Source organism: Takifugu rubripes, unplaced genomic scaffold, assembly GCF_901000725.2.
Source record: "Takifugu rubripes unplaced genomic scaffold, fTakRub1.2, whole genome shotgun sequence".
In the NCBI taxonomy this organism is placed as follows: domain Eukaryota; kingdom Metazoa; phylum Chordata; class Actinopteri; order Tetraodontiformes; family Tetraodontidae; genus Takifugu; species Takifugu rubripes.
The window spans coordinates 989259-1007081 of NW_021821633.1; the positions used below are offsets into that span (position 1 = coordinate 989259).

The following is a 17823-nucleotide window of genomic DNA, read 5'->3' on the forward strand; positions in this document are numbered from 1 at the left end:
GGTCTACAGGGTCTACAGAGTCTGCAGGGCCAACAAGGTCTACAGGGCCTACAGGGTCTGCAGGGCCCAGATGGTCTACAGGGCCTACAGGGTCTGCAGGGTCTACAGGGTCTGCAGGGCCCAGAGGGTCTACAGGGCCTACAGGGTCTACAGGGCCTACAGGGTCTGCAGGGCCTACAGGGTCTACAGGGCCTCGGAGGTCTGCAGGGCCTACAGGGCCTAGAGGGTCTACAAGACCTACAGGGCCTAGAGGGTCTGCAGGGCCTACAGGGTCTGCAGGGCCTACAGGGTCTACAGGGCCTACAGGGTTTACAGGGCCTACAGGGTCTGCAGGGTCGACAGGGTCTGCAGGGCCTACAGGACCTACAGGGTCTGCAGGGCCTAGGAGGTCTACAGGGCCTACAGGGTCTACAGGGCCTAGAGGGTCTACAGGGTCTGCAGGGCCTACAGAGTCTGCAGGGCCTAGGAGGTCTACAGGGCCTACAGGGTCTACAGGGCCTAGAGGGTCTACAGGGTCTGCAGGGCCTACAGAGTCTGCAGGGCCTACAAGGTCTACAGGGCCTACAGGGTCTACAGGTTCTGCAGGGCCTACAGGGTCTACAGGGCCTAGAGGGTCTACAGGGTCTGCAGGGCCTACAGAGTCTGCAGGGCCTACAAGGTCTACAGGGCCTACAGGGTCTACAGGTTCTGCAGGGCCTACAGGGTCTACAGGGCCTAGAGGGTCTACAGGGTCTGCAGGGCCTACAGAGTCTGCAGGGCCTACAAGGTCTACAGGGTCTACAGGTTCTGCAGGGCCTACAGGGTCTACAGAGGAGGGTTGGGAGGTTTGACTCAAATCAACATGAGGTAGAGGAGGAAAGAGGGCTGATGTACTTACGTCCTGACTAACCTGTAATGACACCGTGTGGTAGCTGGCTGGGACACCTTCGTCCTCCTCATCATCACTATGGGAACGGGATGGGCGCTGGCTCGTTAGCCGGCCGCCGCCGCGCCTGTTGCCACCCCCGGCCTCCTTCTCCCGGCTGCCCATCTTCTTCCTCAGTCGAGATCTGGAGGAGTCGTACTTGTGGCTCTTCTTCTTGTCGTGGTTGCGGTAACCTTCAAATATCATCAAGGTCAATGAGAGCATCAGCAACAGCCTAACCTCGTATCCATGGAGACCAGGCAGCCACAACACAGCTGGATGAGATACCAGGTGAGCTCCTACTGTAGCTGCTCAACGCTCAGAGCCCCCAGGCGGTCTCGGTCCCATGGACTCACCCCCCACCCACATCCAGGCCTGCAGAATGAGATGTTCTCACCTCCGTTGAGGCTGGCCTCCACAAACACACGAATGGCCCTAACGCACAGCTCAAAGTTGTCGGGGGTGACGTGCGCAGCATCGCGCACGATGAAGGACAAGGTCTCCACACACTTGATGAGAGACTTGGTGTCGTGCTGGCCCAGGTCCTGGCCCAGGGTCAGGCTGTACTGGTTGACCAGTGGGTGGAGAAGCTGAGGCTTATGGCAGCCTGAAGAGGTCTTGCTCATCTCCAGGTCGTCTTTCCCCACCTTAGGAGAGAGAAAAGCCCCAGAATGAGTGTGGTCTCTACACCAGCCCCTCCAGCGTTGTCATGGCGACGTGAGTGTGCTGACCACCAGCCAGCCGCTGCTCGCCACATCCACGTCTGTGGTGGAGCGAGGGATCCTGGCCTTGCTGTGCTCCGTGTAGACCTCCGAGTCGGAGGTGTAGCCTCGGTCCACGTTGACCTCACTGACGTGATGAGGGGGCAGCTCGCTGTCTGACTGGGCTCCTGGAGGCAGAGGGCAGAGCAGCCTCATCATCCAACTACTCAAAGTTCTCTTCATGAAGAACCAAAGAAAAGACCTAAAGTTCAGATAGGAGGAGGGTGAGTGAGGTCATGGAGGAAGCACTAGTGAGGCCATGCACTAGTGAGGCCATGGAGGAAGCACTAGTGAGGTCATGCACTAGTGAGGCCATGGAGGAAGCACTAGTGAGGCCATGGAGGAAGCACTAGTGAGGTCATGCACTAATGAGGTCATGGAGGAAGCACTAGTGAGGTCATGAAGGAAGCACTAGTGAGGCCATGCACTAGTGAGATCATGGAGGAAGCACTAGTGAGGTCATGCACTAATGAGGTCATGGAGGAAGCACTAGTGAGGTCATGGAGGAAGCACTCGTGAGGCCATGGAGGAGGGTGAGTGAGGTCATGAAGGAAGCACTAGTGAGGTCATGGGGGAAGCACTAGTGAGGCCATGGAGGAAACACTAGTGAGGTCATGGAGGAAGCACTAGTGAGGTCATGGAGGAAGCACTAATGAGGTCATGCACTAGTGAGGCCATGGAGGAAGCACTAGTGAGGTCATGCACTAGTGAGGCCATGGAGGAAGCACTAGTGAGGTCATGGAGGAAGCACTAGTGAGGTCATGGAGGAAGCACTAGTGAGGTCATGCACTAGTGAGGTCATGGAGGAAGCACTAGTGAGGTCATGCACTAGTGAGGCCATGGAGGAAGCACTAGTTAGGTCATGGAGGAAGCACTAGTGAGGCCATGGAGGAAGCACTAGTGAGGTCATGCACTAGTGAGGTCATGGAGGAAGCACTAGTGAGGTCATGGAGGAGTGAGGCCATGGAGGAAGCACTAGTGAGGTCATGCACTAGTGAGGTCATGGAGGAAGCACTAGTGAGGTCATGGAGGAAGCACTAGTGAGGTCATGGAGGAAGCACTAGTGAGGTCATGCACTAGTGAGGCCATGGAGGAAGCACTAATGAGGTCATGGAGGAAGAACTCGTGAGGCCATGGAGGAGGGTGAGTGAGGTCATGAAGGAAGCACTAGTGAGGCCATGGAGGAAGCACTAGTGAGGTCATGGAGGAAGCACTAGTGAGGTCATGCACTAGTGGGGTCATGGAGGAAGCACTAGTGAGGTCATGCACTAGTGAGGCCATGGAGGAAGCACTAGTGAGGTCATGGAGGAAGCACTAGTGAGGTCATGCACTAATGAGGTCATGGAGGAAGCACTAGTGAGGTCATGAAGGAAGCACTAGTGAGGCCATGCACTAGTGAGATCATGGAGGAAGCACTAGTGAGGTCATGCACTAATGAGGTCATGGAGGAAGCACTAGTGAGGTCATGGAGGAAGCACTCGTGAGGCCATGGAGGAGGGTGAGTGAGGTCATGAAGGAAGCACTAGTGAGGTCATGGGGGAAGCACTAGTGAGGCCATGGAGGAAACACTAGTGAGGTCATGGAGGAAGCACTAGTGAGGTCATGGAGGAAGCACTAATGAGGTCATGCACTAGTGAGGCCATGGAGGAAGCACTAGTGAGGTCATGCACTAGTGAGGCCATGGAGGAAGCACTAGTGAGGTCATGGAGGAAGCACTAGTGAGGTCATGGAGGAAGCACTAGTGAGGTCATGCACTAGTGAGGTCATGGAGGAAGCACTAGTGAGGTCATGCACTAGTGAGGCCATGGAGGAAGCACTAGTTAGGTCATGGAGGAAGCACTAGTGAGGCCATGGAGGAAGCACTAGTGAGGTCATGCACTAGTGAGGTCATGGAGGAAGCACTAGTGAGGTCATGGAGGAGTGAGGCCATGGAGGAAGCACTAGTGAGGTCATGCACTAGTGAGGTCATGGAGGAAGCACTAGTGAGGTCATGGAGGAAGCACTAGTGAGGTCATGGAGGAAGCACTAGTGAGGTCATGCACTAGTGAGGCCATGGAGGAAGCACTAGTGAGGTCATGGAGGAAGCACTAGTGAGGTCATGGAGGAAGCACTAGTGAGGTCATGCACTAGTGAGGCCATGGAGGAAGCACTAATGAGGTCATGGAGGAAGAACTCGTGAGGCCATGGAGGAGGGTGAGTGAGGTCATGAAGGAAGCACTAGTGAGGCCATGGAGGAAGCACTAGTGAGGTCATGGAGGAAGCACTAGTGAGGTCATGCACTAGTGGGGTCATGGAGGAAGCACTAGTGAGGTCATGCACTAGTGAGGCCATGGAGGAAGCACTAGTGAGGTCATGGAGGAAGCACTAGTGAGGTCATGGAGGAAGCACTAGTGAGGTCATGGAGGAAGCACTAGTGAGGCCATGGAGGAAGCACTAGTGAGGTCATGGAGGAAGCACTAGTGAGGTCATGGAGGAAGCACTAGTGAGGCCATGGAGGAATCACTAGTGAGGCACTAGTCTCACTAGTATGACTAAAGCACTCCTCTAAAGAGAAGATGGGTGGTGAGCAGAGGTGAACCTGTGTCGTTGTCGGTGCTGGAGGCCAGCTGGAAGGAGGCAGGAGGCTTCACGCCCCCTCCGATGCACTCCAGCAGGGAGAAGAGTGTGTACCAATCATCTGTGCAGTGGATGTTGGCTGCATTCGTCTTCAACAGCTCGTGGAGACCATAGGCCACCTCTCTGCTGACCCGGGACAGCACGTGAGGTTTCATCATGAGGAGGAGACGCAGAGACAGGAGAACCTGATGGACAAGGAGACACCAGATCAGGACCAAGGAACATGCTTCACACATCCTTCCAGACCAACCTTCAATGCAAGCAACTTGTGAGGACATCTATCTAAGATCAGCACACGGATGGATCAACGTGTGGGACACCTCACAGTGGGAGCACAACCAAAGACCTGACAGGCCAATCAGGAGCCCCAAAGGTTTCTGAAGTCCAAGAACCTGGGAGAACCTGCTCCTTCTGGCAGATGACGGAGTAACGTATGCTTGGTACCATCAGTGAGGCAGGGTTAGAAGCTCCAGCACCACGACAGTTTTAAGGTAGACCTCATGTAATGCAGCCTGGCTTCCTGGACCCCCCTCCCACCACCACGGCCCACCTGAGAGCTGATGTCCTCCCGACGCAGGAGGCGGATGGCGAGCCGGAGGAGTCCCACCACGGCCCGCTCCACCAGGAAGCAGCTGTCGGTGGCGTGGACACAGAGGTGGTAGAGATGGTCCCGCACGGTCTGCCACACGCAGGACACGCGATCTCTGCGACACACACACACACACACACACACACAGTCATGGCGTTACCCTCACAACCAGCCTTTGCTGCTGGGCTCAGTTCCTACCGGTTCTCCAGAACGATGCGCAGCAGCATCTCCAGGCAGAAGGCAGCATCCTCCTCATCGTTGGTCTCTTCATCGGGCGTCACCGAGATCAGAGCCTGCAGGGAGGATGAGTTAGTTCCTGTGTGAACCACCACGGGCAGCAGCACCTCAGCACAGGTGTTGAGATCTTCGTTCAGATGAGATAAACAACCTTCATCAGCTCCTGCAGGGACTCCAGCTGCAGGAATTTGCTCTCCGTGATTAACTTCTCTGGGTCACATTGCTAGGAAGGAGGAAGCACAACACCAGACAGCTCAGAGGAGGGACCAGGAGGAGGACCTGACAGACCTCTGGAGCCTCACAGGCTCCCTGAGGAGTGGCGGGAGCAGCAGCCCTGTACCTTGATGCAGAGGACGGCGGCCTGCTTGGCCTCCTGGTTCTCTGTGGACGGTCCTCGGGTTCCCGACTGTTCAGCTCCACTCAGCCAGGTAACAAAGCTCAGCACTGCTGACTCCCCGCTGGGAAACACAGCAGCACACATCATCCTTCCGTCCCGCTCAGGGGAACGTAGCGTGGCCAACACAAACACAGCTGCTCCACACGTACCGATTGGATGGGGTCTCCTCTCTTTGAAGAGAAATCTTCCCATTGGGCTCTAAGAAGTCCTCCACCTGAGGAGCAAAGACAGTGCTGATGACTGAACAGCAGGGGGCAGCAGAGGACTGGCCATCCCGCACAGATACGCTGGAACACTGACCTCAACCATGGCTTTGGGCAGCAGCTCCGACCGGAACAGCTGCAGCATGGAGTCCATTATGTTCTTCCAGCCCTCCCTAAGGATGTTGCCATGGCGATGGGCAAGGTCAAACACTGCCTTGGCTGCTGTCTGTGCCTTGCTGTTACTTCCAAACACGCTAGGAAGGTTTTCTACTGACTGTAGGGAACAACAGACAACAACAAGTTCTACTGTTCATATGGTAGTTTGACTGGAGACTTTAGTGGCCGACAGAGGAAACACATGACAAAACTACCAATATTAATAAAATAAAGGGACATAACGTAATAAAGGGACAAACTACAGCCACACGTCCATATTAGTAGGAGACCAACAGTCCCTCAGTTGGTTGTGTGTGTGTGTGTGTGTGTGTGTGTGTGTGTGTGTCTCTGTCTGTCTGTCTGTCTGTCTGTCTGTCTGTCTGTCTACACATTAAAAATGGTGAATCAACAGGATCTGGTTGGTCCTTAGCAGCGCTATAATGACTCCTAGCTCATGTGTTGCTAAGCTAACGGTAGGCTGGTTTGAGGACAACAGTGAGTCGCTGGACATTAAGACAACGCGTAATCAGCTGTTGGAGGACATCCTAGAGACGTCCTGTCAGGAAGGGTGAACGAGATGGACCCGGCATCTTCAGGGGTCTCCACTCATCTTCAGGGGTCTCCACTCATCTTCAGGAGTCTCCACCCATCTTCAGGGGTCTCCACTCATCTTCAGGGGTCTCCACTCATCTTCAGGAGTCTCCACCCATCTTCAGGAGTCTCCACTCATCTTCAGGAGTCTCCACTCATCTTCAGGGGTCTCCACTCATCTTCAGGGGTCTCCACTCATCTTCAGGGGTCTCCACCCATCTTCAGGAGTCTCCACTCATCTTCAGGGGTCTCCACTCATCTTCAGGGGTCTCCACTCATCTTCAGGAGTCTCCACCCATCTTCAGGAGTCTCCACTCATCTTCAGGAGTCTCCACCCCATCTTCAGGGGTCTCCACCCATCTTCAGGGGTCTCCACCCATCTTCAGGGGTCTCCACCCATCTTCAGGAGTCTCCACCCATCTTCAGGGGTCTCCACTCATCTTCAGGGGTCTCCACTCATCTTCAGGAGTCTCCACTCATCTTCAGGAGTCTCCACCCATCTTCAGGAGTCTCCACTCATCTTCAGGAGTCTCCACCCATCTTCAGGAGTCTCCACTCATCTTCAGGGGTCTCCACTCATCTTCAGGAGTCTCCACCATCTTCAGGAGTCTCCACTCATCTTCAGGAGTCTCCACCCATCTTCAGGGGTCTCCACCCATCTTCAGGAGTCTCCACCCATCTTCAGGGGTCTCCACTCATCTTCAGGAGTCTCCACCCATCTTCAGGAGTCTCCACTCATCTTCAGGAGTCTCCACTCATCTTCAGGAGTCTCCACCCATCTTCAGGGGTCTCCACTCATCTTCAGGAGTCTCCACTCATCTTCAGGGGTCTCCACCCATCTTCAGGAGTCTCCACCCATCTTCAGGAGTCTCCACCCATCTTCAGGGGTCTCCACTCATCTTCAGGGGTCTCCACCCATCTTCAGGAGTCTCCACTCATCTTCAGGAGTCTCCACTCATTTCAGGGTCTCCACCCATCTTCAGGAGTCTCCACTCATCTTCAGGAGTCTCCACTCATCTTCAGGAGTCTCATCTTCAGGCGGTCTTCACCCATCTTCAGGTAGTCTCCACCCATCTTCAGGGGTCTCCACTCATCTTCAGGGGTCTCCTTCAGCCCTGCTGTGGTCTTCAGCCCCGTTGTGGCCTTCAGCCCCCCCGGGCCCTTCAGCCCTGCTGTGAGGAGCATTTGGCTGGACCTGCACTGAGGTTTGGCTGGCCAACAGGCAGGTGCAGCCCTGACCAGAGGGAGAACGCTACAGCAGAGTTCAACAGGCCTTCAGGAACATGAACGGAGGCGCTTTGATGTGTGGAGGCTTTACCTCACTGACTCAGGGTGGTAAACTTGCAGAGGGAGATGATGAGGTGTCGAAAACGTCGCTGGAAGCCCATAATGAGCTGCTATCATTGCACACTCCTGAAAAGAGAGAAAGACCCGACACACAAGGACTGGTGGAGCACTGGAAACAGGTTCTTCAGCAGGATGGAGGGTTCGTACCTGAAGCCAGCGATAGCCTTCTGCAGGATGCCGTCATCAAGACTCTTGTCGAACACGTAGGAGAGGGCAGCAATGGTGGGGCCCCACGTCATGGAGAACAGGTCATGATCACAGCTGCCAGGTGGCAGGTGGAGGAAGAGGCCCTCAGGTGTGGCACCACGGTGCAGCAAGACACTCCAGACGTAGTTCTCCTTCACCAGGCCGATCTGCTCGTCAGGCATCACGATCTCTTCACTCCTGCAGAGCACACACACCTCACCTGTGACACCAGGTGAGTCCGAGTCCTGCCCATGGACAGCAGGACGGGCCTCAGCCTCAGACACCTTCTCAGTCTGGGCTGCTGGTGCAGCAGGAACCCAGATAGAAGGTGGCTCGGCTGGGCACCATCAGAGGAGCTGCGACCTCACACAGAGAACTGGGTGGAGGTCTTGACCATGAGAGCTAACCGTGGCATAGGTCAGTGGAGGTGTGTGAAGGAGCGTACTTGATGGCTGTGTAGATGTCCTCCAACATGTCCTGCTCAAAGTCCTTGTTTCCATTCACCCCCTTCAGATTCTTCTTGAATTGCTGTGAACAAGAACAAAGAGGAAAATGAGAAAATGTGGTTGGAAAAGTCCAAAAAAGTCAAGACCAAGACAGAGTTGGGAGGTGTCCTCCTCCACCGTCTCAGCTCAGACCCCCAGGCCTAGGGTAGCACCAAGAGAGCACGGAAACGTGACAGCGCACGTGTCCGGTCACCTGATACAGCCCAGGTTAGGGTTAGGGTTAGCACCTTCCATGTTCGGGCTGAGATCAGCTCACATCTCAGAGTCCAGTTTAAGAAGTCAGTCCCTCCCAACTAGCTACTCGACCCACTCAGCAAGGCGCCTTGGCGTGCTGGTCAGACTGGTTTATGCTCTGATCGGACCTGCACATTTGCTAGGAAAAGGAGATATTTGCATGCTAACAAAGCTCACAGCCAACACACATTAAAGCTGCTGAGCACGGGGGCGAGGCGCCACTTTTATTAGCCTTCTCCAGCCTATTGTGTGCAAACCTTTGCCTGTTGTCTCAGCCCGGGGGGGAATGGGGGTGGGGCGTCAACGTGCAAACCACAAATGACCTTTTGGGAATGTATGGTGGACAATCTAAAGACTGCACAATGCAGGTCCCGTGATGAGGTTATGACACCGACTTAAAGAAGATCAGCTCTACAAAGTGTGAGCAAGGAGAGAAGAATGTAGCTGGAGCAGAGAGGCAGCAAGTGCTCCCTGGTGGGGGGTGGGGGGTGGGGGGGGGCGGGGGGGAAGGGCGGGGGGCGGGGGGCCACCCACTGACTGTTCCCAAGCTGCCTCACACTCTGTTTAGTCTTCAGCAGCTCCCACATTCCCTCCATCTTTGGGAGGCTCACTGCCATAAACAGCAACTCCAAGTCCCAGTTGGAGCCCCAAATGAGGAAGATCCCACTGGTCTAAATGTGGGCGGAGCCTTCCTCCTGGCACCTGTTCAGAAGAGCTCGGCCCCTCGGCCAGAGCGCCGCTGCCTGCAGCTGTTGACATCTGTATGGCTCCTCTTTTAATAGCCACCCTCGCCTCAGTTGGGCACCTGTTGGGGGGTCGATTCCCCACCGGTGCGTGCACCTTAAAGTAGTGGGAGACAGTTCCCATGTTGGAGCTCCGAGCTGAGGAACACTGGACAGGAAGTGGTGCTTGGGTCTCCTAACTTCTGACTGATTTTAGAGGAGCTGAAGTGTAGGAGCGCACTCACCTCCACCGTCATGGGGATGTTCTGCTTCCGCACGTTGTGGTTGTGCTGGTCGGTGTTCAGCATGATGATGGCATAAGCCAGAGCAAAGCCCGCGTCGTTGGTCATGAAAGGAGAGCCGTTGACCTTCTGCAGAGACACAGGCCACCTTAGGGTTAGGGTTAGGGTTTAGGGTTAGGGTTAGGGTTAGGGTTAGGGTTAGGGTTAGGGTTAGGGTTAGGGTTAGGGTTAGGGTTAGGGTTAGGGTTAGGGTTAGGGTTAGCTCCAGCAGCACACAGCTAAGGGGGCGGTCTGAGGCCAGAAGAACCAGCTCTGCTCCTCTCTGTGTTCAGGAGCAGAACCAGCTCTGCTCCTCTCTGTGTTCAGGAGCAGAACCAGCTCTGCTCCTCTCTGTGTTCAGGAGCAAGAACCAGCTCTGCTCCTCTCTGAGGTCGGGAGCAGAAACCAGCTCTGCTCCTCTCTGAGGTCGGGAGCAGAACCAGCTCTGCTCCTCTCTGTGTTCAGGAGAAGAACCAGCTCTGCTCCTCTCTGAGGTCGGGAGCAGAACAGCTCTGCTCCTATCTGTGTTCAGGAGCAGAACCAGCTCTGCTCCCTATGTGTTCAGGAGCAGAACAGCTCTGCTCCTCTCTGTGGTGGGAGCAGAACCAGCTCTGCTCCTCTCTGTGTTCAGGAGCAGAACAGCTCTGCTCCTCTCTGTGTTCGGAGCAGAACCAGCTCTGGCTCCTCTCTGTGTTCGGAGCAGAACCAGCTCTGCTCCTCTCTGTGTTCGGGAGCAGAACAGCTCTGCTCTCTCTGTGGTCGGAGCAGAACCAGCTCTGCTCCCTCTTGAGGTCGGGAGCAGAACCAGCTCTGCTCCTCTCTGTGTTCAGGAGCAGAACAGCCAGCTCTGCTCCTCTCTGTGTTCAGGAGCAGAACCACTCTGCTCCTCTCTGTGGTTGGGAGCAGAAACCAGCTCTGCTCCTCTCTGTGTTTGGGAGCAGAACCAGCTCTGCTCCTCTCTGTGTTCAGGAGCAGAACCAGCTCTGCTCCTCTCTGTGTTCAGGAGCAGAACCAGCTCTGCTCCTCTCTGTGGTTGGGGTTAGCCCGTCGTGTTCCCTAACCTAAGCCTTCCTGCTCCAGCCCACCACCCCTCCCAGTCATGCTTGTTGGCTGCTGGCTGCTCTCCTGCTGACTGTAAGGAGGAAGTGACGTCAGCTGGACTCACGTTGCCAGTTGTCTGTAAAGGTTTCCAGGAGTCTCTGGATAACTGGAGCTTCTTCCAGGCAGCCTAAAGGCCTCCAGGTACAGCCTGAGAGCCTCGTCAATCCGAAAGCCCCTTGGAAGCCAAAGTGCTGCAATCAAAACGTACAAGTCTTTCTCACTTCCTGTCCTCAGGAGCATCTCAAAACACTGAAAGGATCTAAAACTCCAGAGAAGCTCATCGTACTCACAAAGGAGTCCAGGAGCTCCGCGTTCTTTCGGTCACTGATGTACTCGCCAATCATCTTCTTGTCCAGCCGGGGGTTTTCCCTGAGCCACTGAGCTATTTGGTTGTTGTCCGTGGGGGTGCTGAGGAGGCCCTTCTCCTGCAGGAACTGGATCCCCTTCTTTGGCTTCTGGTTGAACTGCTCTGTGCCGGCGATCAACAACTGGGGGGAGACAGCGGAACAGTGAGGGGACAGTCTGACAGGCGAGCCAACGTAGGACAGCCAGCGCGTCCTGCCTTTTTCTTGGTGCGGATGTCCATCAGCTCCTGAGAGTCAGGCAGGAAGCTGGAGAAGCGCTGGGGCTTCGGCGGCGCTCTCTTCTCAGCTGCAACAACACAACACAACACAAGACTACAGGCCCAGTCCAAAACACACGTGGAAGCAAGTGTCAGACCCTGACCAGCGTCCCCGTCTCCGTGGTCCTGCCTGCTGGGCCGCATCTTCTCAGCCATCTGCTGTCCAGGGGTGGGAGGGCTGTCCACGTGGGGAAGACCATTGGTGATGCTCTGGTTGGGCTCTGGAGAAAGAGCAGGTACACTGGAGTTAGCATTTACCCAGAAGATAATCCAGCTTCCATCCACGTGCACGTCCTACCTGATCTGGGGTCTGTGCCAGCGCCAGGGTCTGTGGCTGAACTCAGTCCTTCTGCACTTGGTGCTTCTAACTGCTCCTGGTGAGCAGCACCACTGAGCACCTTGGCCTGGCAGTGGGCCTCGATGCTGTCGATGACGGTCAGCAGAGCCTCCAGGGACAGAAGGTGGGTGGTGTAGAGCTGGCCCGACACTGGGAAGGCATTCTGTAAGAGAGGGAAGCTGTCATGAGGAAGCTGAAGCTCATCATCTGCTGACACAGCAGGTCTTTGATGCTACGACTGGCGGCTTCATCAGCTACAGGAAGCAGCAGCACTCCAACAAGCACAGTGAAGACGATCAAGGAGCCCAGAAAGGCAGCAGGTTCGGGTTCGGGTTAGAAAAGAGCCCGGTTTGGGCCAGTGAGCATCAAAAGGGTTCTTGAGGCTCCGCTTCAGGAGGTGGGGCGTTACCTTGGACAACAGCTTGGTCAGGTCCTCGAACAGGTTGGAGCAGTAGAAGTCACAGTCGTAGTTGATGTAGAGTTCAGTCACAAAGCTGGGGATCCTCCACAGCTGGACCAGCGCCTCCAGAGCCACTTCTTTCATTTCATAGGGCATTTTAATGTTCTCCGAGGTGATGATGTCCATCACCCTCTTCAGGTACATCTGCAAAACACCAGACACCAGATTTGCTGCCTCTTCCAACTCCCCAAGCCAACGACCATTAGCATAGCAACATGTTTACCTCCAGCTGGAACTTAAGTGGATCTCATGCTTTCAAACAGCAGGAAGCAGACGCCGTATGGGAAGAGACGTTACAGGTTCATCCGCTCCACACTCAGCAGCTGCAACAGACACAAGAGCCACAGCTCCTCAGTTCCTCCGTCCACGCCGCTGATCTTTGCTGAGTAGATCCTGCAGAGGCTCAGTAGCGGGACCAGAACACATAAACATCTGCTGTGTAGTGGAGCAGCAGGCATGAGGAGCACCCTGGGAGCAGCACCAGCAGGGCTTTACCTGGAGCAGGTGTCCGCACCAGCGGGGCTTTACCTGGAGCAGGTGTCCGCACCAGCGGGGCTTTACCTGGAGCAGGTGTCCGCACCAGCGGGGCTTTACCTGGAGCAGGTGTCTGCACCAGCGGGGTTTTACCTGGAGCAGGTGTCCGCACCAGCGGGGCTTTACCTGGAGCAGGTGTCCGCACCAGCGGGGCTTTACCTGGAGCAGGTGTCCGCACCAGCGGGGCTTTACCTGGAGCAGGTGTCCGCACCAGCGGGGCTTTACCTGGAGCAGGTGTCCGCACCAGCGGGGCTTTACCTGGAGCAGGTGTCCGCACAGCAGGGCTTTAACCTGGAAGCAGGTGTCTGCACCAGCAGGGCTTTACCTGGAGCAGGTGTCCGCACCAGCAGGGCTTTACCTGGAGCAGGTGTCCGCACCAGCGGGGCTTACCTGGAGCAGGTGTCTGCACCAGCAGGGCTTTACCTGGAGCAGGTGTCTTGCACCAGCGGGGTTTTACCTGGAGCAGGTGTCCGCACCAGCGGGGCTTTACCTGGAGCAGGTGTCAGCACCAGCGGGGCTTTACCTGGAGCAGGTGTCCGCACCAGCGGGGGGCTTTACCTGGAGCAGGTGTCTGCACCAGCAGGGTTTTACCCTGGAGCAGGTGTCCGCACCAGCGGGGCTTTACCTGGAGCAGGTGTCCGCACCAGCGGGGCTTTACCTGGAGCAGGTGTCTGCACCAGCAGGGCTTTACCTGGAGCAGGTGTCTGCAGGGCTTTACCTGGAGCAGGTGTCAGCACCAGCAGGGCTTTACCTGGAGCAGGTGTCCTGCACCAGCGGGGCTTTACCTGGAGCAGGTGTCAGCACCAGCAGGGCTTTTACCTGGAGCAGGTGTCTGCACCAGCAGGGCTTACCTGGAGCAGGTGTCCAGCACCAGCAGGGCTTTACCTGGAGCAGGTGTCAGCACCAGCAGGGCTTTACCTGGAGCAGGTGTTGCACCAGCGGGGCTTTACCTGGAGCAGGTGTCTGCACCAGCAGGGCTTTACTGGAGCAGGTGTCTGCACCAGCGGGGCTTTACCTGGAGCAGGTGTCAGCACCAGCAGGGCTTTACCTGGAGCAGGTGTCAGCACCAGCAGGGGCTTTACCTGGAGCAGGTGTCTGCACCAGCAGGGCTTTACTGGAGGCAGGTGTCTGCACAGCAGGGCTTTACCTGGAGCAGGTGTCAGCACCAGCGGGGCTTTACCTGGAGCAGGTGTCCGCACCAGCAGGGCTTTACCTGGAGCAGGTGTCAGCACCAGCAGGGCTTTACCTGGAGCAGGTGTCAGCACCAGCAGGGCTTTACCTGGAGCAGGTGTCTGCACCAGCGGGGCTTTACCTGGAGCAGGTGTCTGCACCAGCGGGGCTTTAACTGGAGCAGGTGTCTGCACCAGCAGGGCTTTACCTGGAGCAGGGTCTGCCACCAGCGGGGTTTTACCTGGAGCAGGTGTCCGCCACCAGCGGGGCTTTACCTGGAGCAGGTGTCCGCACCAGCGGGGCTTTACCTGGAGCAGGTGTCCGCACCAGCGGGGCTTTACCTGGAGCAGGTGTCTGCACCAGCAGGGTTTTACCTGGAGCAGGTGTCCCGCACCAGCGGGGCTTTACCTGGAGCAGGTGTTCCGCACCAGCGGGCTTTACCTGGAGCAGGTGTCTGCCACCAGCAGGGCTTTACCTGGAGCAGGGCTTTACCTGGAGCAGGTGTCAGCACCAGCAGGGCTTTACCTGGAAGCAGGTGTCTGCACCAGCGGGGCTTTACCTGGAGCAGGTGTCAGCACCAGCAGGGCTTTACCTGGAGCAGGTGTCTGCACCAGCAGGGCTTTACCTGGAGCAGGTGTCAGCACCAGCAGGGCTTTACCTGGAGCAGGTGTCAGCACCAGCAGGGCTTTACCTGGAGCAGGTGTCTGCACCAGCGGGGCTTTACCTGGAGCAGGTGTCTGCACCAGCAGGGCTTTACCTGGAGCAGGTGTCTGCACCAGCGGGGCTTTACCTGGAGCAGGTGTCAGCACCAGCAGGGCTTTACCTGGAGCAGGTGTCAGCACCAGCAGGGCTTTACTGGAGCAGGTGTCTGCACCAGCAGGGCTTTACCTGGAGCAGGGTTCTGCACCAGCAGGGCTTTACCTGGAGCAGGTGTCAGCACCAGCGGGCTTTACTGGAGCAGGTGTCCGCACCGCAGTGCTTTACCTGGAGCAGGTGTCAAGCCCCCGCAGGGCTTTACCTGGAGCAGGTGTCAGCACCAGCAGGGCTTTACCTGGAGCAGGTGTCGCACCAGCAGGGGCTTTACTGGAGCAGGTGTCTGCACCAGCGGGGCTTTACCTGGAGCAGGTGTCTGCACCAGGGGCCAGGGCTTTACCTGGAGCAGGTGTCTGCACAGCTCATCCTTGACCAGCACCAGCAGCGACGCACAGTTGGCGATGTGTCCCGACTCCAGTGCAACCGTTAAAAGCTGCAGGCCCATGTGCATCATGGCGTCGTTGTGTGTGGCGATCGTGGGGATTGGTGAGAGAAACAGGAAGCGGAAAAGCTCTCTGAGACAGGGAAGTCCATAGGAAGGAGGGAGGAGCCTGGAAGGGAGCAAGGACACATGTTAGGGTTAGGGTTAGCCCCCAGGCTACACACACAAGCGTTGTGTGCATACACTCTGTGAGATCAGGGTGTACCGTCTCTCTGTGTGGACTGGGTGAACCGGACTCCGCGGGGGTTCACATAGTCCATGTCATGGACCGAGCTACTGTCACCTGCTCTCTCAGAGAGTCTTTGCTTCCAGAACCTCTGGGATGGACTCCACCGAAGCTGAAGCTGACGGAACACCCGCGGCCTCAGACTAGAGCGAAATCAGGGAGAGAAGAGAGCTGGCAGTGGGAGGAAGGGGCAGGAGGTTCTGATTGGTGTGTGAGTCCAGAGGGTACCTGTGCGCCTGGAGAGCCAGGCTCCGTCCCAGGAAGAGGAGCAGCTCTGTTGGGGCTGACTGCAGAGGAACCCACTGGTCCAGGTCAGAGAGGTCTTCCCTGGAGGTGGCTTTGGAACCTGTTTCCAGGCCACTGTCCGTAGTTGTAGGACTAGAAATGGATGAGCCAGCACTTTGTGAAGGAGGTAGGCTGGGGTGGCCGAGCCGTGCTCAATGAAGGGGACCCCTCCTACGTGGGGAGAAGCACAGCGTGGACCCCAGGCAGCAAAAGCCCCGGTGGTTTGAGAGGGGGCTCGTTACCCGACAGGTTGTTGTTGCTGAGGGTGCTGGACTGTGCTGCCTCCATCTGACCAGAGGGACTTCGCACCAAATGCCAGCGGCGGCCTGGGGGAGCGTTTCTGCTTCTTTCCACTTAGACGACTCGCTCATCCCACCGGCTCGCATCTTTAACTGGCACACAAGAGCAGAGGAAGAAGGTGAACGGAGCTGTTGAAGACACAACCATGCTAGAACATCATCCACAACTGCTGATGTGACAACAGAACTGCACCCTTTAGAGTCGCTACAGGCAACGCCAAGAGTTAGCTCTGCAGCTCCAGCTAGCAGCTAGCATTTTCCTTCTGAAGGATGGTGTCAAACAGGGCAGCAGGAAGTCATAAGCTAGCATGAGTGAAGCCAGTGAGCGACCCCACTGCCATTGGAGCAGCATTAGAGCTTTCTTGTGCCCACATTCTCTGCCTGGATGTGTGAGCAGGCTGTCCTCGTGTCCTTTGTCCCTCTGTTTGACTAGTGCACTCAGCTATTTCCATCTGTTCTGTCATATCTGGCAGCGGGACACCTGCCAGATCAAGAGCTACGTTATCTCTGAATTCTACACCCTATTATGCAAAGCTGTGAAGGCAAGTGCCCCGGGTTGGTGCCATAAAGCAGGGGCAGGCCCACGCTGAGTCCGGCCCGGTTCTGACAGGCTTCAGGAGGTCCAGATGGCAGTCCCACACAGGCCAGCGTGGCTCCTGCTGATGGTGGGTAGAGACTAAGGAGCTAGGAGAGAGGGGGAACACACAGCCATCGTCCTTACCTGCACTCGTTTGTTTTTCATAAGATATTGGAGGCCTCAGAAGAGAAGGGTGGGCAGATACCCGGGATTAGTGAGGGACACATGTCAGCAGAGAGTCCAGCAAAGCAAGCTCAAATGCACACGCACGTGCACAAGCAGGAAGGGCTCCATCCACACCACATGCAGCTAGCTGAGGAGCAGGGAGACCCGAAGCATGCAGGAGTCCCAAAAGCACCGGGAAACACAGTCCAACACGTGGAAAAAGTGGGAAAGGTTTCCAACCAGGATGAGCAGAACACAGTGGAGGACTCACAAGAACACACGCTGCAGAAACCTGCTGTCAGCCAAGAGATTCATGCTCACGTCCAGCTTTAAACATCAAATGGGCTTCTCAGGACCCTCAACTGTCTTTACAGGAGACACTCCTCACTTCTACTCAGCCTGCCCAAAAGTCTCCACCTCGAGAAAGCTAGCTCCCAGTGGGGGGGGGAGAAGATGGTGGTGCTTATGGGGAGAGGCCCATCATTGTCCTGCATCCAGCAGGAGAAACATCTCCTAAAACTGTAACAGAACTGTCCAAATGTCCATTATTCAAAGGTGGGAGGACAGTGGGGAACCAGCCCTGAATGAAGGTCTGGTGCACTCAGAGGGTAGAAGAGCACCAGTGGAGCTCAGGACTGTGGTGAATAGTGAGAGTTGGAACATCTCCACATGCACAATGTGGAGGGACTGAAGAGCTGTGGAGCCTCAGAGAAGCAGTGATCAGAGAGGCTGATCAGGGGTCTGCTGGGGCGGCATACAAGGCTCTGGAGCATGGAAGAAGGTCACGGGGTCTGATGGGTCCAGAGTGACCCGGGTCCAGAGTGACCCTGTTCCAGAGTGACCCAGGTCCAGAGTGAGGGGTAGGAAGAGAGGCCGATGAACCCATGCTCCCATCATGGTGTCTACTGGACCAGCCTGGGGGGCAGAGCTCTGATCTGGGGCTGCTGCAGGTCCTCAGGTCCAGGTTCAGCAACATTCTCTTCCCTGATGATGTGGGCATATTCCAAGATGAGACTTCCAGGATTCCTGGGGCTCAGATAGTGAGAGGTTTGATGAGACATC

At 56.3% G+C, this 17823-nt stretch overlaps 1 protein-coding gene across 1 annotated transcript in view; it reads right to left on the bottom strand.

The window, feature by feature from the left end:
* LOC115248343 (Golgi-specific brefeldin A-resistance guanine nucleotide exchange factor 1-like) overlaps window positions 1-17823 on the bottom strand; it is a 61587-nt gene that overhangs the window by 6211 nt on the left and 37553 nt on the right. Inside the window, 23 exon segments of the mRNA XM_029831984.1 lie at window positions 890-1098; window positions 1302-1551; window positions 1636-1793; window positions 4244-4466; window positions 4832-4985; window positions 5069-5163; window positions 5259-5330; window positions 5448-5565; window positions 5654-5718; window positions 5805-5981; window positions 7768-7818; window positions 7820-7868; window positions 7949-8185; window positions 8433-8515; window positions 9695-9841; window positions 11122-11319; window positions 11394-11482; window positions 11558-11674; window positions 11752-11953; window positions 12200-12394; window positions 12474-12492; window positions 12494-12573; window positions 15108-15318. Coding sequence (XP_029687844.1) covers window positions 890-1098; window positions 1302-1551; window positions 1636-1793; window positions 4244-4466; window positions 4832-4985; window positions 5069-5163; window positions 5259-5330; window positions 5448-5565; window positions 5654-5718; window positions 5805-5981; window positions 7768-7818; window positions 7820-7868; window positions 7949-8185; window positions 8433-8515; window positions 9695-9841; window positions 11122-11319; window positions 11394-11482; window positions 11558-11674; window positions 11752-11953; window positions 12200-12394; window positions 12474-12492; window positions 12494-12573; window positions 15108-15318 — 3199 coding nt within the window.